At 34.6% G+C, this 24,023-nt stretch overlaps 3 protein-coding genes across 3 annotated transcripts; all 3 read left to right on the top strand.

Moving 5' to 3' along the window:
- Positions 1 to 4,167: 4,167 nt before the first annotated feature.
- LOC130714776 (albumin-2-like) lies at positions 4,168 to 5,202 on the top strand. Its single transcript, XM_057564726.1, has one exon. The coding sequence runs from the start codon at positions 4,168 to 4,170 to the stop codon at positions 4,873 to 4,875; it is 708 nt and encodes a 235-aa protein (XP_057420709.1). The 3' UTR covers positions 4,876 to 5,202.
- A 2,405-nt stretch (positions 5,203 to 7,607) lies between these two features.
- Positions 7,608 to 9,040, top strand: LOC130732324 (probable purine permease 11). Its single transcript, XM_057584393.1, has one exon. It carries the CDS (start codon positions 7,699 to 7,701, stop codon positions 8,707 to 8,709), a length of 1,011 nt encoding a protein of 336 aa, XP_057440376.1. The 5' UTR covers positions 7,608 to 7,698; the 3' UTR covers positions 8,710 to 9,040.
- Positions 9,041 to 10,261: 1,221 nt separating this feature from the next.
- Positions 10,262 to 14,213, top strand: LOC130728389 (probable purine permease 11). The gene is made up of 2 exons (XM_057579850.1): positions 10,262 to 10,536; positions 12,913 to 14,213. The coding sequence occupies exons 1-2, from the start codon at positions 10,530 to 10,532 to the stop codon at positions 13,998 to 14,000; spliced, it is 1,095 nt and encodes a 364-aa protein (XP_057435833.1). The 5' UTR covers positions 10,262 to 10,529; the 3' UTR covers positions 14,001 to 14,213.
- The last annotated feature ends 9,810 nt before the right edge of the window (positions 14,214 to 24,023 follow it).

Genomic DNA, 24,023 nt, shown 5'->3' with positions numbered 1-24,023 from the left:
ACATCAAAGAAACAAGGAAATGAATAGCGAGTTGCTATGTTCTCTAACATCAGTTCAACCATGATTGAAAGTTATCCCACAAAGCTGGCAATTTAATTAAGTTTGACGACACACATGAAAGCTTTACCATTGAGTAATTGATTGACATTAAGCACATAAAAACTTTGATGTTATTTCAATTTATTCTAAAAGCATGCCCGTGAATCTACCAAAAGCACACATGATTACTATGACGTGCACATCTCATATTCCAAGAGCACATGACTTGGAAGCTTTATCGAAAGGACACTTTTGTACTATGAAAGTTCTGTCTAGTTTAAAACATTATTGAATAATGACATTGAGTAATTGATGACATTAAGCACATAAAAATTTTGGATTACTATTTAACTTAAAATTAACTATATATTTTATAAATTCTAAAATAAATCACGTTAACTAAAAACAATTAAAATTACTATCCCAGAAAAGGCTTTTTAAAGCACTTTGTTTGCATTTTAAAGCGCTTTGGGAGCGCTTTAACTCTCGGTGCCTTAATAGGTCCTTTAAGCGCTTTTGCGTCTTAATTAATAAAACACCTTTTGAAGCGCTTTTGTATTAAAAACCTTTAAACATGACTAGATACTACAGCGTTTGAGATAATAAAAAAGTGCTGTAAAAGGGTACTGCACATTTAGCCTACAAAATAGTCAAAACTAATGCATCAACTTGAATATATCCAGCTTCAACATAAAAAAATTTGATTATAAAATATAATTAAACTGGAAATTTATATGAGAATACAGAATAGAATTCGGGTATACATTAAAGAATGAATATGTATAATCAATTACACATTCATTCTGCATATAATTAAGAACTCACTTACAAAGCAAAAAGAGTAACTAAGCCAGTCAAAATTACAACAATTTCCTACAACGATGAGAAAGTAATCCATGACAGCACTCTACTCATTCCTTCAACTAGAAAATTTTCCTTGATCTTCTTCTTTGCCCTCAACTGCAGTACCAAATAAAAAAGGCAACCTTAACATCTTTTATCAAAATATCAAAATATTTACCAGAAAAATCAAAGATTTGAAACTCTATGAAGGGGGAAATGAATATATGAACTACATAGTCATACAATACAACACCTACAGTTTAGTTGTTGCTTTTTTCTCATGAAGGAAGAAGTTATGGCTGCCCTTGGCTCATGTCATGAAGGGGTGTGAAATTGAAGATTAAAGAAGAATCCTTTTGATATTTTTCCAGCTTTAAAGAGCATAACTTTCACAAATCCAGCTGTTAAAATTATTGGTGAGAGAGGGACAAAAGTAATCAACACAACACTCACTCTTTTTCTTTTTTGTGATGGTCCCAGCAACATGCCTGCTCTTCATCTTCAGAATAGCCTGATGCACAAAAAGAGCTTCCAAAGTGTCATTACAATTGCAGATTGGTGAATCGAATACTTCTAACTAGAATACTATATAAATACTTTTTCACCTCTACTATACTCCTGCAAATGTCTAGAGAACACCATATCCATATTTTACAACAATACTTGCTAATTCCCCTGCTGCTTCCCTGAGCTACAATGAGAGCAAGGAGCTAGTTTCTATGGAAATGATTGATTCTAAGTGGCTTAATCAGTCTACAACCGAATCAGGACCACTCATTTTTCACATCCAGCTACTATTCCCATAGAGCAGATAGAAGGAACATGGCGTGCATTGACGAGCCATGATCATAAGAACAAAAGCTGCTTGTTTATGTGCTTTTACAGTAAAAGAAGGTTATAGTGCATTGTCTTACCAATTAATCTCTCATGTTCCTGTACATCTGGTTTGGATAAAGAGAGAAAGAACCCTAATAAACAAGACAGAACCAATCCTGAAACAGTCTCAGTGAAAACACATCATTTTTTTTGTGAAAATGAACAAAAACATAGAAACCTGAAGGTGACTCTTGACATATGAAATTCTTAGCCCTTTAACATCCACAAACTAAAGAACAAGCTTAGGAGCAACCTCTGAAATATAGTCCATCAAAAAAAAGAAAATCTATCAGAAGTTCATCAGTCTAAGCATATGATAAAGATAACACCAACAATAAACATGTCAAGAAAAATTAAAATTTAACCTATGTAGTGACAAATTCATTATGTGAGCCCATGATAGAACTGAACCGGGTGTGCATCCTTGACACATTCACAAAATATAAATAATAACAAAAAAGTAACAAAAGGAAAGCACATATATCTCAGATTTAGATGATACTTCATTCCCAGAAATCGCCGCAGAAGATATTGGTCTATAAGGTTCATTTACTACATCAACTTCTTGGTCATGCCAATCATTCGGAGTCTACAAAATTAACAGCCCACAACTCAATGTTATATCAGTTTATATATACATCCATTAGCAGCTAATACGTAATCCCACCATTTCGAGATTTTAAAGCAAATTCGGGTTACTCCCCAAAGCATGACATCTTAGATAACGTCCTAGGAGGTTTGAACTTTGAATTCCTTATAATACTGTAAACACTGCTTGTTAGCTAAAAATTTGGCAAATAAACAAAACTTCACATTTAATTAAACAAATATGAATTTTATCATATTTTTTTTCAAACAGTTTGTAAGCAAAATACAATACAAGTGTTGAATAGAACTAACAGATATACATATATTAAACCTTAGTCTTCCCACTGTGAAAACCAAATACATTATGAGTGTAAGGTGAATACCATTTTGTCAGCCTGACCTTCCCTTGACGACTAATGAGTAGCACAAAGTTTATCTACATTTAGGAAGAGGAATAAAGCACATTGAAACTGGAAATACATAAATAACCTGCACAGTAATGGAACAAAACAGTGTCCCGCCATAGTTGCAAACCTCAGATAATAAAAGTTAAACAGGGATGAAAACCAAAATCAAGTACTAGAGCATCCTGATTAGTTAAACACTGATGGGAAATATGCCATACATATCCTCCTATCATTCACCACAAGAATGTGTTGTCTACAATGTCAATGACCCCATAGACGCGACAAACATAACCAATATTATCTTTTAAAACAAAAGAATGATCACAATCAGCATCTTTTTCAACTTCTTCCTCAAGCGGAGGATTCATAGAAACATCCTAGTAGAAGTACAAGTGAAATTAAAAGACATAAAAGAAGGAACAAAATTAGTAGAAGATATAATGAATTGACAAAGATAGTTGTTCTTATAGAACTGTGAAAACAAGTTAAACTTATCATAATATAGAACATTCTACTGACATTGACATTTCCCTCCAAATATCTTCTAGCTCATCGTCTTCAGTATCAACCTCATGATCTTCTTTCTCCTGTACACCAACATAAACACCTTTATCTCTCTGAGTGTTATGTTCAGCAGCCAGAGTTGCCTCAAATTTTAGATCTTCACTTTCTCCATGGTAAGCAATGGGAGCAGGATACCCTATAAAGAACTGTTGCACAGATAATAAAGCATGTCAGCGAAACAACTTGCTTTAAAAGAAAGACGTAGTAGCAGCTTCTCATGAAGATCAGCATCTTCTCATGAAGATTTAGCAATAAGTTCCAATCCAAATACACAGAATATGAAAAAGGAATCTATCAAAACACGCATATAATAATCCTTATGAAGTATATTAACATAATAGGTTCTGACAAATAAATGGAAAACCTCTCTAAACTAATACATTATTTCATCTTTTAACACTAATACAAATAAATGCTATTTCACACGACAATTCCCCCCAACGACTCCACACGACCAGTTATGTTTAATTTCCTTTAACTATTTTTGTGGATGAGAAAAAACTTTTACTACGCAAGTTAGCTTTAGTGGATGTTTTCGGTTCAAACATGATTATATCATGTGTAAGATATAGGTAAATCATGGATGACACATGATTATATCATGTGTAAGATACAGGTAAACATGAAAAGAATCTACATGTGGAGTAGGTAGCTATCAGCCGTAACGTATGGGACATCTACTTAACTATTATCGCTATCAGCCATAACGTATGTTCATGAATATGTAATCTCTCTCTCCCTCTCTCTCTAGATCTCTGTGTATATATCCTTGTTTGGTGTTGGGCTTAATAACATACACTCATCCATCTATCAATCCCTCTTGTTTCAATATCTATAAGAAATTAAGATCATGTCTCCAATCGCTCCTGTTCGTGTCAATGCTGCATTCCGTTCATCTGTGAACAATGAAGCCTACATATTCATGAACAATGGTCAGTATGTATTATTGGATTATGCTCCAGGAACCACTGATGACAAAATTTTGAATGGGCCATATCCTATTTCTGTTGCTTTTCAATCACTTAAAGGCACACCATTTGGAGAACATGGCATAGAATGCGCCTTTGACACTGATCGCAACGAGGCCTACATTTTCTCCGGAAACCTGTGTGCCTACATATACTATGCTCCACATTCCTCAGATGACAAAATACTCAGAGGTCCTATGTCAATCCCTGACATGTTTCCTTGCTTGAAGGGTACAGTGTTCGAGAAAAGGATCGATGCTGCATTCAGGTCAAGTGTGAGCAATGAAGCTTACATATTCACAGGAGACCAATACGCTCGTATAAACTATGCTTCTATCAGCGTGAGTTACCCCAAAACCATTAAAAATGAGTGGCCTTGTTTGGCCGGCACGATCTTTGAAAGCGGGATTGAAGCTGCTTTTGCTTCTCATATCACCAATGAAGCTTACCTCTTCAAAGGAGAGCAATATGCACGTATCAAGTTTACTCCAGGCAAAAATGAAGACTACCTCATGGGTGGAGTCCGTCCTATCCTTTCTTACTGGCCCGGTCTTGGTGGCCTCTTGGCAAGCAAGAATAGTACCAATTAAAAATAATGACTCATATATGCATGGTTAGAATAAGGCAAATGCTAATTAATCACTGTCCTCTCTTGGACATGCATTAATTAGTTACATATATAGCCAGGACCTTAAAGAATAAAGTCAATGAACACTTCCATGTAGTACTTATTAATGTTTAATTGCTTTATGTTCCTCAATATGTAATGAACACCTGCAATATGTGGAACCAGCACTCTCTCACACTTTCTCCCACTCCCCTGCACTGATCTGGTACTTGAGCATTATCATGCTTCATTCAATTACAGTATGAGCACATCAACTTAACCTTTTTATGTGCATCATCAAGTATACAAATTTCCTAAATCCCCAATTATTGAAGGTCTCCCTCCAAATCACCATCACTCTAATTGACTACAAATTAAGCACCTTAATTCATCAAACTCGTAGCAGCTCGTTCAATTGAGAATACAAAACAGGGGAAAATAAAAGCACAAGTGGAAAAATGAATAATTTTTGAATGGAAATGTAAAACCTATTTGAGGTGTTAATTGGTTGCTGAGAAAGAGGAAGAAAAACACAAGAAAACAAAATGGCTTTAAAATGTTGGTTACCTCTGAACTCATATTGAAGAAAAACACAGATCAAAGCGCATCACGTAAGCATGAAAAGAAACTACTTAACTACATGTGGGGTAGGTAGCTACCAACCGTAAAGTATGGGACATCTACTTAACTATTATAGCTATAAGTGTTTTATGTGTTAAAAAAGAACCAAACTGAATTGTCAATTGCTGCTTACAAAAAGCACCATCCTATTCGAATCATTTCAGGTCACTTCTCCACTTCTCTCACTCTTACTATTCCTTCTTGGAGTGTTCGAGGGCCAAAAGCTTCTCAACAACATGTCACTCTCTCTAGAGCTTCATTTATATGGTTTGGTTATGCCTTCAATTTTTATTGTTTTGGTTGTATGGTCTGGTTGCTCTGTGTTTTTGAAATTTCATGTCTTGGGTAGTTCGGATTGTCACCAATTTTTTTTATCTTTAGTGACTGTTAAGTGTATGTATGAATGTCTTTTTAATCACTTTTCGATCATAGCATGCTGCATGTTTATTATCTAACTAAGTTCACTTTATTATTGGCTTTTTACTGAGTTTCCTATCATTTTTTTTGAAAGAGAGTTTCTTATCATTAGTCATTCGGATCCGCCTACGTTAAAGTGAGATGACTCATTTTATAGAGGAAAGTAAGTAACAGAACCATTAAACTCAATCAATGATTGTGATGCTTACTTTATATTCTAAAGTGAGTTCACTTAGAACCAAATTCTTTATTATTCTTAATGTAAGCAATTCTAAATCTTTTTAAAACATCTATAGATGGTCATTACGAGAAAAAAATTATTATTTGAGAACTAATTTCAAGTCACTTAATGTCATGAAAAATCTATAGAGTATCTTATAATTTGGGTTTTACTTTCTGCGAAACATTGGATTGTCTTTTTATTTACACAAGTATATTTGGATTAATGGAACATAGGAACGGAATGGAATGGAACATAACAGAATGATATGGAACGAAATAAAATTTATTTTCCATTATTTGTACATTATATGATGAAATGGAATAAATTTACCACTCTATTGTTTAGATAACGAACGGTTTAATTTGTTTATTCCTAAAATACTTAGTTTTTTTTTTTGAGAGATCTAAAATACTTAGTTTAAAAACACTAATTGCATGAATAAGCTTAAAACATGTCAAAGGTGCCTCTCTAAACAGAGAATAGAATGTAAACAACTTTACTTGAAACTCTTGTACGAGCTCCTAGGCTCCTTTTTAAAAAAATCTGCCAAAGTTTGTTTATGCTTTGCTACATGAGACCTAGAAAACCACCTCAACCATATATACATTCTCAAATCTCAACTGCAAGATCTGCTTCTGCAAGTGTCATTTTTAAAGGTCCGTTCACACGTTCCAAAATAGGAAGACTTAGTTTCTCAAACTCATCTTACTTTGAAATGTCGCATGCATCATTCTCATCATCTCTCCATCCACTAAACCTTCTTCATCTTCTCAGTCAGCCCTCAGCTTTAGCACAAAAACGAGAAGTAGAAAAGCAGGAAGGGAAAATAATCACGATTATCACAAAAATCTTGAGTTTAGAAAGGGTTTATTAGAGGGCAAATTAGTATTTTTATAATTTTATTAAAGGATCAGTTTTGTGCTCTATCCCATTCCTCCCAAATTTAGGGTAACAAAATTGAGGAAAAGAGTGGTATTTGATGAAACATGTAACATTGAGTTTCACTCCATTCCATTAAATTTTAAATAAAACAAACAAGGGTTCTGTTGCTCCTCTCTTCCATTCCATTCCACTCCATCCTCTTCCCTCAATCCAAACGAAGGTCAAAACATAATATTGTTAATCAAAATTTTAGCCTTCCATCATACTTAATAAGTACAAGTTATACCAAATCACCTTTCTTCCATGTGAACGAACCTTGGTATATACCTATATTCAAATCCTAACCTATATGTATAATATTACTGTTGTACTTATGTATTGAGTTTAAATGCTTCTGCATTTATTTTTTCCTTTTTCTTTATAACATGTTTTGATCAGTTTTTTATTTTTTCTCAACATCAATTTTGGCACCTAGAAGCTACTCACGGAAGCTTCTCTATAGCCAAAACGTGCTTACTTTTCTTTGGATGTTCTTGTGTTTAATTTTAAAATACATAAAGAAGACTTCTGCTTTCAATTGCAGATAAAGAAGAACCTGTGATCTTAGCTGTAACAAGTTCTGAATTACCATTTGATAAGTATAAGCGTTGGCAGTGGTGGCTTATGGTGGCAATCAGAATAACCTTTCTTATTATAGGCGAATCAGCTGCGGTTATCCTCGGAAGATTTTATTATGAACAAGGTGGAAGTAGTAAATGGATGGCTACTTTAGTCCAAACTGCTGCCTTCCCAATCCTGCTCATTCCATTATTTTCAATTCCTTCGTCTCGCGAGGCTTCAGCTTCTTCGGCTCCTCCACCTTCCATCAAAGTTCTTGTTTTGATAACTTTTGTTCTAGGAGTCCTAATTGCTGCTGACAATATGATGTACTCTACTGGACTCTTATACCTCTCTGCTTCTACTTATTCACTGATTTGTGCTTCCCAGTTAGCTTTCAATGCGGTTTTCTCCTATTTCATCAATTCTCATAAGTTCACTGCTTTGATCATAAACTCTACAGTGGTTCTCACTTTATCTGCTTCCCTACTTGTTGTTAATGAAGACTCAGATGAACCATCAGGTTTATCCAAAGGGAATTACATTGTTGGTTGCCTTGTTACCCTTGGAGCTTCTGCACTTTACTCTCTTATACTTTGCCTAATGCAACTGTCCTTTGAGAAGGTTCTGAAAAAGGAAACATTTTCTGTTGTTTTGGAAATGCAAATATACACATCTCTCGTCGCTACTTGTGCTTGCACCATAGGCCTATTAGCAAGCGGGGAATGGCGCGGTTTGCACAGAGAAATGGAGGGTTTTCACAAGGGAGAAGCTTCTTATGTGTTGACTTTGGTGTGGACCGCAGTAGCGTGGCAGGTTTGTTCTGTTGGTGCTGTTGGCTTGATTTTCCTAGTGTCTTCGCTCTTCTCCAATGTTATCAGTACTGTCTCCTTGACAGTAACTCCTATTGTTTCTGTTATAGTGTTCCATGATAAGATGAATGGGGTGAAGATAATTTCCATGCTTGTGGCTATCTGGGGTTTGGCCTCTTATATCTATCAGAATTATATTGATGATTTAAAGGCAAGACGCGCGCAAGCTGTTGTTTCTAAGTCAAGCAATGGTTCTTCCTGTTGAGAATATTCAAACTGGGAACAATCAACGAATGTCTTTGCTCAAAGTACTTTCTTTCCTTCTAATCTTTTTGGCTTTAATTAGTCCTTCAGTGAGCAGCTGCTAGTCTTAGATTCTATTTCTCTTTCAGGCTTAAAGAAATAGTGAGCTAGTTAGGTTATGAGGTTCTTGGCCACTCTGGATGTTGAATGAAAAGGTCTCTCAGAAGGGCTTAAATTCTCTGCTCTTTTGATTCTTGCTTTTATGATATTTTGAATAGTTTCTGGTGATTATTGGAACTTTGGAAGTCTTGGGATTATTGTTGTTAGGTTTTCTTTCCTTTTATCTTCTTTTTTCTTAATTTATTCTGGTGTTATTATACATTTTTTAAAGCTATTTTCTAATCATTGATTGCTAAATCAGTATAAAGGACTAAATATTTCTATTTATGAAGGGTTTTCTTTATAGTGTCAAGCGTGCTATTTGCAATGCCAGTTGTGTCAAGAAGTAAGGGAGAAGTAGATATGGGAAATGGTGCATGTTGCTCAGCTCATAATCATAAGCACAATTTATGTGTTGATCAGATGAACGTATAGCAGTAGATAAAGGCATAAAGGGAGTGGAATTGGTAAATGCTGAACACATGAGCATAGCTATTATTATTGGAACATACTTATCGCAATAATCACTTATTACATAAGCGCTTAATCATGAGCTAATATGATAACCTCAAAATAGATTATAGGTAGGTATAAGTCTTTATACATATGCTAATCTCAGCAACTTCTGAAAATAAGCTGAAAAGTGAAAACATATACCATAAATTCTTTAGATAAGCTCTCTCAAACTCTTGCATAAGTATTCATTGTAAAACAAACTTAATAAAAAATCTTGACCGTTGATAATTAAATCAAGGCTTAGTTGCAACTTTGGTCCCTGACGTTTACCCATTCCACGATTTTAGTCCCACACCTAATTTAATTACACGGATAATCCCTGACTTAGCTGGTCGTCTGCAACGTTGGTCCTACCGTTTATTTGTCAATAGAGAAGGTTTACGTGGATGGTCACTTAGCTGATGTGGAAGTCGAATTGGAGAGAGAAAGAGACCAGCAACTGATTCAATCTTCTTCCTTGCCTCTAGGGCCTCGTTCGTTCTTTATCTCTTCCCTTTTCGCTCAATCTCAAGCTTCGAAACATCTTCCTCACGGTGCTCTGTTTTTTAAGGAGGAAGATGGTAGAAGATGACCGTTGCAGGTCTCACGTGCAACTCGCATGCTTCCCTCTCTCTTCAGTCCTTCTTTCTCTCTCCAATTGGACATCCGAGTAAGCCTCCTCCGTTAACCAATAAACGGCAGGAGCAACGTTGCAGACGACCAACAAAGTCAGGGACCATCTGTGTAATTAAATTAGGTGAGGGACTAAAATCGGAGAATTGGTAAACGTCAGGGACCAAAGTTGCAATTAAGCCTTAAATCAATTGACTCATAACTAATGATTTCTTTCAGTTCAAAAAAAAGATATTTCCTTAACTCTCACATAAAAACCCAATTCGCCCGTAAAATATGGACCATTCCTACTCAAGTCAACTGTTATATTCGCTTTAAGCGGTGTCACGTGATCAAAGAACAAACAAGAATTGCCAATTTGCTACCTATGAACCAAACCTTTGAATCGAATTCGATTCATTTCACGATTTCATTCACAGCATGGGCCATGTTCATGTTCGCTACGTCACTTGTTTGTCTTTCTTCTCCGCAATAGTAATACCCCTTTGAAAAATAGAAACCCTTCCTTCAATTTCGACGCTCAAAAGCTTCTTCGTTGCACCTGATCAAATCACCATGACGGGTAACTACAGTTTCATTCAGCTAATTGAATTCCAAATTAACATATGGGTTTTCCACTGAACATGATTGATTTTACGTGATTTTGTTCCTGGGTTTTGATTTTTATTTCTTTCTGATTGCTCTGTTTATTGAATTGCTCTGTTTTTTTAATTGCTCTGTTTTTTGAATTGATTGAGTCATTAAATGAAGTGGGTATGGAGAATTTTTGCATGTTCATTTAATGTTTTGTGTTTTGGGTTGTTCTGGTTGTCCTCAAAAAATTGATCTTTATGGACGGTTATATGTGTATATGAATGTATTTGCGCCAATATTGTTCTCTTGGTTGGTCAAACTCTAAGTTTCCTCCATGTTTTCAGTTAGCTTTCTGTGGCCACTGATGTTTTCTTTGACATCAATATAGTGCAAAATTTACTGTTTGTAAGGACCAAATTAATGTTATTTATTGATCACCAACACAATCAATCATTTTCCCCGACTAGGGGTGTGTTTAGATTCAAGTTGAGATCAACATGAAAGCGTATTCAAGCCAATGGAAGTAAAGGGTTCCTTTCACGTTTGAGTGTTTTCAGTTGAAGTTTTCATGTACCGCATAAGAACGGCAAACCAAACAAACGGGTGGGGCGAGCTTTGTGAATCAAAATGATAGCATAGTACCCTGTCATGTGTTGAGCTCACACCTCTAAGTCCACCTTAGTGAATTGGCTTATAGTTTTTTTTGTCACCCTTTACTTCTAAACACCTCTTAATGTTTTGGTCTATAGTTTATCAGCAAACCATTTACTTCTAAACCTCTCTTTATGTTTTGGCATATAGTTTTCCTCTGTCTCCCTCTATCATTAACTACTCAGCTATCCTCCATTTGGTAAACTGTCATTAGTGGTGTTTCCTTAGGTTTTTTCCGCACATGAACAAACCATTTAAGACAGGACTCTACCATCTTTTCTACAATAGGAGTTCCCCATCTTTATCTTTCTCTAATAGTTATATTTCTAATCGTATCTTATCTCATGTAATCACTTAATTATACTTATTGATCATAGCATGTTTATCTTTCTGAATCTAAGTTTACTTTCTTATTGGCGTTTTACTGCCCATACCATATTGAGAGTGATATGAACAGAGAGAAAATATCTATTGTATTAACTGAATGAAAAGTTGTTACAGCCAAACATATAACAATCACTAACTAAACTGAATCAGTACAACTTACAACAAACTAGGAGCAAGTAACTCCTAATAAACAGTCAGTCTCATTCCACATTGCAAGTCTTATAACAGTGCAGAAAAATTCTTTTAAACTTGAGTGATAAGTGATTCTTTTTGAATGGCATATTACGATCAAAGCATTCTTTCATTTCATCCACATTAGTAAAATTCTAATATTGACATTTCCCTCTATTTCTTTATCATTTTATATAATGAACCCAAGTTACTTGAAGCTTGAGATTTATGGTATCGTATGTATTCCAAGTCTCACCGGAGTTAGAACTTGTATGTCTCTTCTTAAACTTGCATTCAATATATTCTTGTGTACTTATGCGGTAGCCATGCATTTTCAAGGCTTATCTTCATATTTGGTATCTCACCATATTTATTTATTCTCTTGAGTATACAAATAAAACTATATCATAGGCAAGAAAATAAACGTCATGGCATCGTTTAGATATATTTAGTAATCATGTCAAAAACCAACATAAAAAGATAAGAGCTCAAAATCGAACTTTGGTGCATGGGGAAATCTCTATATTCCTTTCTTGTGTTCTGACACTGACCATGGTCCCCTGATACATATATTTAATTATTCAAATATAAGCAATTTGTAATCTTCTTTAAGTCATCTTTGGATACTTTATCATGTCTTTCTCAAATCAATGAAAACCACGTTAGGTCCTTTAATATCTTTCCTTGGTGTTTGTGACATATGATGCCATTACCGGTAAAAATTATAATTTGAGAGCCAATTTCAAGTCATTTAATGTGGTTTGGGTTTCACTTTCAGCGAAACATAGGATTGACAAAATATTGTTTATCCAAAACTTTACCCTTCCATCATAATATGCACCTTGGTATGGTGATTAACAATATTGTTATATACCAGCATAATAAGTATATGCTGGTGAAACTTTACCCTTCCATCATAATATCCTAACCAAAACTTATACTATTATGATGGAATGGTGAGTGAACCTTGGTATATACCTATATTCAAATCCTAACCTATGTGCATAGGTTTACTATTGTGCTTATGTATTGAATTTAAGTGCTTCTGTATCTTTTTTCCTTTTTCTTTCTTGCATTTACTTTTCTTTTTATGTTCTTGTTGTTACTTTTAAAGTCTTAAAGATGATATTAAGTTTAGTGTTTCTTCCAATTACAGATAATGAAGAACCGATGATCTTAGCTGGACCAAGTTCTGAATTACCATTTGATAAGTATAAGCGTTGGCAGTGGTGGTTTATGGTGGCACTCAGCATAGCCTTTCTTATTATAGGCCAATCCGCTGCGGTTATCCTCGGAAGATTTTATTATGACCAGGGTGGAAATAGTAAATGGATAGCTACTTTAGTCCAAACTGCTGCCTTCCCAATCCTGTTCATTCCATTCTTTGCAATTCCTTCATCTAGCGAGGCTTCAACTTCTTCGGCTCCGCCTTCCTTCAAAGTTATTGTTTTGATATATTTTGTTCTGGGAGTCCTAATTGCTGCTGACAATATGATGTACTCTACTGGACTCTTATACCTCTCTGCTTCTACTTATTCACTGATTTGTGCATCCCAGTTAGCTTTTAATGCGGTTTTCTCCTATTTCATCAATTCTCAAAAGTTCACCGCTTTGATTATAAACTCGACAGTGGTTCTCACTTTTTCTGCTTCCCTCCTTGCTGTTAATGAAGACTCGGATAAACCAGATGGTTTATCCCAGGGTAAATACATTGTTGGTTTCCTTGTTACCCTTGGAGCTTCTGCACTTTACTCTCTTATACTTTCCCTAATGCAACTGTCCTTTGATAAGGTTCTGAAAAAGGAAACATTTTCTGTTGTTTTGGAAATGCAAATATACACATCGCTCGTTGCCACTTGTGCTTCCACCATAGGCCTCTTTGCGAGTGGGGAATGGCACAGTTTGCATGGAGAAATGGAGGGTTTTAAGAAGGGAGAAGTTGCTTACGTGTTGACTTTGGTTTGGACTGCGGTGGCATGGCAGGTTTGTTCTGTTGGTGTTGTTGGCTTGATTTTCCTAGTGTCTTCTCTCTACTCCAATGTTATCAGTACTGTCTCTTTGGCAGTAACTCCTATTGCTTCTGTTATTGTTTTTCATGATAAGATGAATGGGGTGAAGATAATTTCCATGCTTTTGGCTATCTGGGGTTTTGCTTCATATATCTATCAGAATTATATTGATGATTTAAAGACAAGACGTGCGCAAGCTGTTGCTTCTAAGTCACACGATGATTCTTCATGTTGAGAATATTCAAATTGGTAACAGTCAATAAATGTGTTAGCTCAAACTACCAATTTTCTTTTTGGCTTTAAATCCTTCATTTAGCATCTGCTAGTGTTAGGTTTTATTTCTCTTTCAGGCCTAAAGAAATAGTGAGCTAGTTAGGCTATGAGCTTCTTTGCCACTTTGGATATTGAATTGTATATCGTTCAATGAATGAAAAAGGTTGTTGGTGTCTCAGAATGGCTTAAATTATCTGCTCGTTTCATTCCAAATATTTCAATAGCTTTTGTGATAAATTGAATAGTCTCTGGTGATTAATGGAAGTCTTGGGATTATATAGTCATTAGTTTTTCTTTGCTTTTATCTTCTTTTAATCTTCATTTATTCTGGCGCATGTATAAATTTTTTTAAAGCTGTCTTCAAATCATTGATTGCTAAATCATTATAAATGAATAAATATTATAGTGGGTATTTATGAAGAGTTTTCTTTATAGTGTCAATTTATTATATATTATTAGAAGATTGTATGAACAATTTTGCTGACCAGCTGTTAAAACTTAGGTAGTGTTTAGTCAACAAGTTAGGACAAAACAAACATAGATTCTGTTCTGTTCATCAAGTTAGATTTTGTTCTGTTCTATTCCCTTGCCAAACACTTCATTTAAGCTATTCTTATTTTCTTTTGGGATCCATCTTTCTTTCCTGTTCTAGAAAATCATGTATAAGGATGTTAATAATTGCTTCTGTCAGTTATTACAGTATTTATAAGGCTATTAGTACTCAAACTGTAAAATATTTGTTGGACCTTAGTGTTTTTAAACATGGATCGAATTCAATAAATATCATTCAACAGGAAATAGGTATCGAATCTTAATTTCATTTCCTTATGACTTATTTTTCTTCTTCCAGCATGATATTAACAGGTTATAAGTAAACTATTATTTGCAGCCGCCCTATTTGTGGTTCATGATTGAGAACATGTTTAAAGGAACATTCTTTGTGTGTTTTTCGACACCAATTTGGTGTATGGTTAATGGAATTTCATTCCAATCTAGAAGAAATGTTATTTTTACTTTTTTGTTTTGAAGTGCATATGAACGCCCATTTATACTTATACAAATAGATAGCTGAACACACCCTTACTTTTACAGCTGAACATGCGTTCAGCAGAGGAGAGGTGTGAATGTGTGATATAGTGCTGGAGAGAGTAAGAATAAAATGAAATATTGTTGAAGTAGTGATCCACATCTTCTACTTGGGTAGCTTTTTTACAATGAGGGCCATTTAAAGCTTCTTAAATGAAGGTCGTTTTTGAATGAGTAAGCAAGATCTTAGGAAGTGAGGTAGCATGGATGCAGACATGCAGTGATAGGGTAACAATGTTTTTTTCAGTGTAACAATGTTTTTTTCAGGACCAGTTGTGTCAAGAAGTAAGGGAGAAGTAGACATGGGAGATGGTGCATGTTGCTCAGCTCATAATCATAAGCACTATTTGTTTGTTGATCAGGTGAACTTATAGCAGAAGAGAAAGTCATAAAGGAAGTGGGAATTGCCAAATTGGTAACCACATTCACATATTTATGATTAGAACAAAGAAGTTGTTGAACCGCAGGACTATGATAAACTTAAAGTGTTTTTGTTCAGTTTTGCAGTGGAAAGTTTCATAATCACTTATGGGGAGAAACTACAAAGTGTAGCTTCTGAATTTACTGTAACTTTGAATTGTGTGCGACACCATTCCAAACGTACTCATTATAATGACATTTTCTGAAACTTGTAGTATGCCATCTGGTGCAAAGGACCTGTATTTTTGTGATGGAATCATAGCCTGGAATGTACTCTCAGTGAATCTATTATCTATATTGCCATTTGTAACTGTTGTAGGGCCTAGAAGTAGCCAAGCACCACCAAATATGCATTGGGAGAGGACTAGTTTGGGGGTGGGTAAAAGTTTTGTATAAGGTATAAGATTGGAAATTGCTGAAGATGGAAATCTATTTAAAATGTAAGTAACTGTTATGAAAGCTTCATCCCAGAAATTTTAAGAGTCAAGAAAGCTTTGTAGTGTTTTTGTTTTCTCTAAATGGTGCCATGTTGGGGCAGATTTGTCTTTAGTGATTGCCATTAGATTTGAGAGAGGGGTTCAAAATTTGTCGCCTTTGATCTTGCTTTCTATATGGAGTTCAACCATGTCCTTAAATTCAATGAAAGCATATTTAGTGAAATAGATTTGTGTTTTTCATGTTTTCACAAAGATATCACATTGAATAGAATATGCGTATAAACAGCTGATATTATAAGTGAAACCATTAGAAGCCATTCTGGGTGTTCAATGCAAATTATGGTTGATGCTATTGATAGTAATACATGAGACTTTCTGTAATAGTTAGCGTGATCGAATTACATGGCACTTTTATCAAGCAATGGAATCTTACAAGTATTTAGAAAGTGCTCTAGAGTTGCAGATGCATGGTGACCTACTACCTGTTTGGAAGCAAACCAAAGAGTACTTATTAAAGTTAATTTGATGCATTTTCTAGTAGACTCCAATAAGCATGTATCCAAAAAGGCTCCTAGTCTGCAAAGCCAAAGGGAGAACACTGCAAATAAGAATTGTAAAAGATATGTAAAATTTCATGCTAACACTTTATTCACAGAATTTATAAATTGCTGCAGAAAATGAGAGTTTGAGCTAAGAAGTAAGAATGCACATATTGAAGATGAAATTGATAGAAGTAGTACCAGTCATCTGGTATTGCTGTGATTTGACAAAATAATGGAGGATGAAATTCAAAATACACCAAATTGTCTTTATGTGCTTCTTTGTTCTTGCTTCTTATGGGAGTAATAGACACTACTTCCCAACAACCTAGAGATGAAGCATAAAGTTAATTAATGAGGTTGTTAATGCCCTGTATGAAGTGGCTTGAACATGGCCTTCATGTTCTTGAGGATAGATGTAACTGCAGCACTGCTATATGCTACAAAGAAAAATGCAAGAAATGCTTGACGTGGCAAAACTAACTGTCTTATTTGGCAGAAATCATGAAGGGGAGTGAGCTTAACTTCCACTTCTTGGGTATCATATCGTAACTTATAACATTTTTTCTAGTAGTGTACTCCATTGAAGAGGAGTTTCAAACTCCAGATACCATGAAAGGAATGGGTAATGAATAACAATAGTAAATCAGAAATAGCAGAGTAGGGTAGATAAATCTGAATTGAAAAATGAATTGATAGATGAGTTTGGTGACTATCTCTTAACACTTAATGCTTCTTCAATAAACCTTAACAACTATGCTAGCTCTGCTGGATGGATGTAGAACTGTTTACCTGAGATAACCTTCAATCTACTCTTGTCTTCCACATACGAAGGAATATGCATAAACAAGTCATGTAGCCACACTACTCATTTCAACAACCACATCCTCTTCTGAACCAAGTGCCCAAATGGTTTAAGTGGTTGAAGGTATAATATGAATAGTTTTATATTATTTTTCAATCATACCCTTTCAGGGAAGAGTTTATTGCAGTTTAAACTTAGGTAATTCATAGACTAATACATTATTCCGAAATTTAACTTTTTATTAAAGTAGGAGGGAAAAGAATGATTAAGTCAAGCTATTTGGCACATAGGCATTCACTTTTGATCTTCATAACAAGTAACTATATGAATTAGGTTCATTTCCTTCTGCATTCAATCTTGAATTTTGGGTAATTTTAACTCTAAACCATTTGATTATAAAGGCTCTAATATATACCATGGCCTAATCTAACTATTCAGTTGTCGGGTAAATACACATGATTAACTTTATACTATTATAACCATGTGGTGTGGTATGGTGGTTGTTCACCTCATTTCTTAATATGTGTTTGGGGCCTCAATCCTCGTATATATGAGAACGAAACACATTTCATAGCTCATTTATTTAGCATAAACACCCATAGTAAGGGCCGGAGGGGTTTGTCACTACTATCGGCGGTAAATACACTCGTCTAAAAAATATTATGTTATTATATTTCTAGCCATAACTCAAGAAATATGTCTTCTTGTGAAGAGTTACACACATTAAAGGATTAAATATGAAATTGTAATGTTGACCGTAAAATCATTTAACAAGATTTTAATAATCTTTAAATTTACGATACTAAGTTCATATATTTTATTACAATCTGAAGTCTGAACTAATAAACTTTTATTTTTGTTTATTTGGAGGAACAAAGCCCACTAATAAATTTTCAATTTATTGTTATATAATGTCTCTCCTGTAACATTCATCACCTTGATGATTCGGCTCGCCACTTATTCCAACATCCTCAATGGAAGCAACAACACAAAGGTTTTCTTTTTAATCCACACTTGTCTACATCTAATTTAGTTGTCTTTCGAGACTCAGAAAATACTTTGACAAAACTAATCACTTTGATATATTTATAATAAGAGATTAAGAACAAAATTGAACCAAATATTTTACTTAGAACATTGCGTTTTGAATAGATGGATCATTGCTGAACCATAGCGAAAATGGATTTAGTCAAATTCGGTGGTTTTGATTTTTGGGTTGAAGTATAAGTTATCCAAATCTGTAAAAAAAAAGTATATCCTAAAATGTAAATATATAAATGTACAAAAAGAAATTATATATGAAATATCCACCAAATTAATATTGTGTTATGGGAATAATATTTATGCACTGATTGTGGAAAAAATTTACACAGTTGACCAATTCAATTTTAAGAATGTGAGAAAATTTGTTTTTTATTTAATTTAATTAGTTAACGTGATACATTCTTAAAAACTTTATAATGTATGTGCATCATTCTTTTTCTATAATGTTAGTGACCTCAATGCATTCATTATACTCTTTTTTGGGTGTAGGACATGTATTTTCTACGAGTGGCAATATTGTTTGGGTAGGAAATATTCACATTCTGGGTTAGGGCTAACTTTCTTAGAATTTTCTATTTATCAATTAAACTCAAACTTAAGATTTTACTTACCAATAAAATATGTACTGTCTGAACCAACCACCTATAGTTCTATTCATTATAGGAGTGGAAGTATGCCAAATAACCCGTTAGGGGCCACAACCTGACCCATCAAAGGTCTTGTCAGGCCTTAACCCATTTATTAAAAAATCCAGGCTTAACTTTTTATTAAGTCTGATTATCTAAAAAGACTAGATTCAAGTTATTAAAAAATTATTTACAAAAAAGATATTAAAAAAGTTTATCTGTCTTGATATGATAGGCCGGCTTTTTTAATAATATTATTTTTATTAATAATTAATAATGTAAACTAAAAAAATGCTTAGAAAAGCCTACTAATCGGCTAGTCTACTAATCTCTTCAAGAGAAAACTTTCTATTAAATAAACTTGTAAGCATGGTAGTAACTAGGTCAGGCCAGATTGGGTTAGGGCTTTAAACTTTAAAATTTGACCTATAACAAACTACATGCTAAAGTTAAACTGTAAAATTAAAATGAAGATGAGACCTGGCTTATACAAAATACAGGCTAGACTGATACCCTGCTTTAAATACAGTGCATAGCACTAAGGGTAGCAAAGGAATTAAAGGAGACACTGAAAGAACATAAATGGTGCGGACCCCATGTATGAGCACTACCAACACTTTGAGAGGTAGCTATTGACTTCAGATTCAAGTGGAGAACATCATCCGTTCATCATGCTTCCCACCACTATCTTGCTTTTGTTCAAACTAATTAAAGGATAATGATAGAGTGCACGAGGATGAAAGCACGTTAAGAGCACGAGGAAGTTTCTGGCGGTTTTAAACCGCAAGAAATCTGTACAGCTTGTGGTTTTTTTTTGCACTACAGACTAGTGGCGGTATAAAACCGTCAGAAATGTGTAAACCTTGCGTTTTTACCTGCCACCGCAAACTATTGGCGGTTTTAAACTGCCACTAACTGCAGCTCGTGCACTATCGTGCCAAATACTGTTGTGCTATATAGGACTGCTCCCAATTTATGCACTTTCCTATCTACTAACAATAGCTAATGTGAAGTAGGATTGTGCTAATAAGATTTGTCCAGTGTTGATTAAGAAATTAGGAAGTGGAAACATGCATTAAATGCGTTGATAAGTGGAAAAAAAAAACGTATAAATCCTTATTGTTTTATATATGGTCCAAAATATGTACCCAAAAAAATATATGGTAAAAAATGAGTTGTCTAAATTATCATAAAAAAACTTTTGTTAAATAACCTCAGTACAAGGTGGACTAATAATATGTAAGATAAGTGAGCTAGAAATTCTACTTATCTTAAATGTTATTGGTCAACCTAGAACTACAGTGATTTACCTCAGAATTTCCATGGGTCATTTAGATAAGTTCGGTCCAAAATGGCTTGATCCAAGTTTAATTTCACCACATTATTCTTGTAACAGGAATGTTGGAGTAGCTTCTCCTTTTTGTAGGTGATGAGATATTTACAAATAGTTCTGATAAATAAACATACAGTTATATGCTTTACATTTAACCATAAGCAGTAGTGGTGGTTTTGAACTATCGCAAACATTAGCGGTTAAAAATAACTGCCAATGCATGTGATGATTGAGAAAACTGTATGTTCATATATAACACTATGATTTGTAAAAAGTAGTTTGACTTTGACACTCACTCATAGAGAGAATAAGTATGTGACCTATGTATGAGTCTAATGAGGTTATATTAGAGTATCCAGTTTGGATGGTTTGAGAACTTGTGGTACTTTAGATGTGCCCTGCAAGTGCTAAAAGAAAGGTGGAAGTCTAGGGACGTGTTGTCCTCTCACCATATCCATGGTGTTCCTTCCTTGTGCATATTGTTAGAAAGATATTCCCCTTTAGGCTTAAATCTTAATGGGATAGGTCATCTTTAGGCTTTGGTAGTTTCTTAGAACAATTCTCCCCCAACTTGAGAGCTATATTAAGCTAAGGTACAAACGTAAGTTTTTGTAAGCCTTACATTGTTGATGTCAACTTTTTGACATGTGCTCCTAAAGTAATGGTACATGATATTAGCCTCCTTAACATCATCAAACCATCAAACTCCAAGTTTTCTCACACACAACCAAAACATTGTTAATAAGCTGTCAGCGACATCAAGTTTTCTTGTAGTGTAAATTTGAATTTGTATTGTTGGATCACTTCACTTGGTGTTGTTTATTGGATCGCATCCGATTTTCATGTCATGTCTTTTCAATTGTCATCTTATTTTGGTGTTTAAAATGGGAACTGCGCGTTTGATTAACCCGTTTAACAATCTTCTGCTTGAACTTTTGCTTATGTTAACACCTTTTGCAACCTTTTAGGTAAAATTTTGTTCCACCAGTTGGCCTTCAATCTTGCTTACAGCGTTCCTTTTTTCTCGTCGTCTTTTGACTTCTCAGGTAACCCTTGCTTCATGCCCTTTGTTTGTATTTTTCTTTTTCTAGTCATATTTCGTAATGGAGGTTGAGGGTCTGTCGAATGTGTCTAAGACTTCCTCTTAGGAAGGAGGCTAGCTCTAGAGCCGCTACAAAATTGTTGAAAGTAGTAAGAATAAAGATTTCTTGCTTTCCGGTACTAGTTGCCTATAAAAGTATACAATTAGGGTTGAAAATGAGGAGACCCATGGAACCTTTTAATTTTGTCAACTATCCTTGAGTGTTTGTTGAATGAGGCATAAAGGCATTATTCAAAGTATATTGATCCTAGGGCCATCCTCCCATTTTATTATATTCATGTGAATAGCATTTAAAACATGTTACTGGTGCTTTGTATTTTAAAAAAATTATTAGACAAAAAAACATTAAACTAATCATTTTTTGATTATTTTTTTTTATTTTCTTTCCATTAATTCAAAACGTAAATTTAACCTTGATTACAAGTTCAACGGAACTTCAATTCTTCAACAAAAGTAGAATTTCCACTCGTGTAGTATGTCGTATTAGATATGATTGTATAAGCTTATATAATACATTATAAGTTTATTATGTTTAATGTTAACATCATATTGTATATGTTATCCATGAATCCTGTGAGACGTTAAAATGATGAATGATCTAATTCATCCAACAGATGTGAGATTAAGCATGATAAAATTGTGACATATAAGCTACTAGAGAATATTTAAGCTACCAGTAATATATAAATCAAACTCCATTCAAGATATATATCAAACACCCCAATATATCAGGCACTAGGTAGATCTAGGAAAAAATGAAGATGAAGATTTTAATGTTTCTGTATTTTTACGAAGATGATGGAAAAATGGGATGAAGATGATGAATGTCTCTGAACCAATTTTATTTTAAAAACAAATTACGGAATATTCTGTAAAATTGTGGACGGAAAACTAAAAGTGCAAATGACAGTTAACATAAGGGACGTAAAATGCTAATATTTTTTGTTAAGGACAAAAATCGTACGACTGAACAAAGTGGAGGACCAAAAGTGCAATTAAGTCTATTGTCATTATAACTCACACAGTAGATGAAAAGAATGAATCATACAGAAGATCTGGCCTTTAAATGGAATAGGCCTTTTATTAGTGTGTTCAGTTTGCTATGCTGTTTCGTTTTTGAAGAGTCCCTTCTGTTTAGTTTTGGTTTGTGTCATGGTGGCAGTAGCACACTTGTTGCTGGGTGGATTTCATTGCTTTGCAAGGTGTCCATACAGAAGATATAGTAACAGTACAGTCGGATTCAGATCTTGTAAACACAGAGCAAGGGCCTGCAATTAATTACAAGCCTTGCAAACACACCAGAGGGTGGGAAGTCCATTCAAATAGCCTTGCAACATGTAGAACCTAGAGCTTCTTGATAGAAATAGTCCACAGAAGATCTGAATCCGACTGTACTGTTACTATATCTTCTTTAACGATATTTGATGTGCTTACTAGACCTCCAAATCTCATCTCCGTGTTATCTGAAATAGTCAAATAAAATGCTAATCATCAAACTCCACTGGCAAACAAGATCAGAACTGGATGACTGAAAAAGGAAATTAAAGATAAAGTATTCCATCCTATTTACTGATTAACAACAGCCGCACAAGAATTGAAATTTCATGATAGCATGTCACTAGCAATGATTACCATCCTACTAATCTTCAGCCAGTCAGTTAGACTTACAGGATTGAACCAGCATTATTATGAAAGAATTATACACAATACTTACTCAGGTCCCATTGGAGCCCAGTTGTAGTAGTACTTCCTGATGGAATTCCGATGGGAACGAGTCCACAATGCGGACCCTCAACCGAAGATTGAATAAAGATCTTGTGAGAATAATTCTTCGGAAGAAGGTGAATGAGGCAATCATCAGATAGAAGGATTACTCGTGTGTTGGAGAATCGGCACAGCACATTAATATTTCCAATCTCATGATCAAATCTCCCACCAAGTGCTCCAGCAACAAGAACGCATAGCTGCTATTAAAGGGACAGGGAGCACAACTGATATTAATTCCAAATTTTCAATTGTACAACTAAATACATATCTATAGTAATTCTCTGCTATCAAAAACAGATAACGGCTGATACTACACCAGACTCGATTCACTTCAATTATCCCAAAACTATCTATGCCTAGATTTAAAATTGACATCAGTTCACTCTCTCAAAGAATGTGAGAACTCTTGAGAGAGATTGAGAGAGATTGAAGAAGAAGAAGAAACTTTGATATTCTGATTTCAACTGAATTGCAATACAACACTGTAGATAGCTATTTATACCTAGATTAGACACTAACTAATTATATAACAACCTAACAAACTCTAAACTAATCAGTAACTAACATGCCAGCTCATGCCAGCTTACAATGAACTTCTATATTATTACAATATAGTCCTTGTACTACTACTGATTACTAATAGTGATCCTGTGAACTTTTACACCCTCCCACAAGCTGAAGGTGGAAAGATATTGATCATTGCAAGTTTAGCCAGAAATCCCTGAAAGATCCGAGGCTGCAAAGCTTTAGTGAAGATATCTGCAACTTGCAAAGCTGTTGGAATAGGCAATAGCTTGACAACTCCAGCTTGCAACTTCTCTCGGAC

Source organism: Lotus japonicus, chromosome 1 (assembly GCF_012489685.1).
Source record: "Lotus japonicus ecotype B-129 chromosome 1, LjGifu_v1.2".
NCBI lineage: Eukaryota > Viridiplantae > Streptophyta > Magnoliopsida > Fabales > Fabaceae > Lotus > Lotus japonicus.
Note: the sequence above shows the minus strand (reverse complement) of the source record. Positions and strands in the feature narration are given on the sequence as shown.

Bases quoted from the DNA above. Each gene is read 5' to 3' on its own strand.
- LOC130732324 (XM_057584393.1), top strand. From the start codon at position 7,699: ATGGTGGCAATCAGAATAACCTTTCTTATTATAGGCGAATCAGCTGCG.
- LOC130714776 (XM_057564726.1), top strand. From the start codon at position 4,168: ATGTCTCCAATCGCTCCTGTTCGTGTCAATGCTGCATTCCGTTCATCT.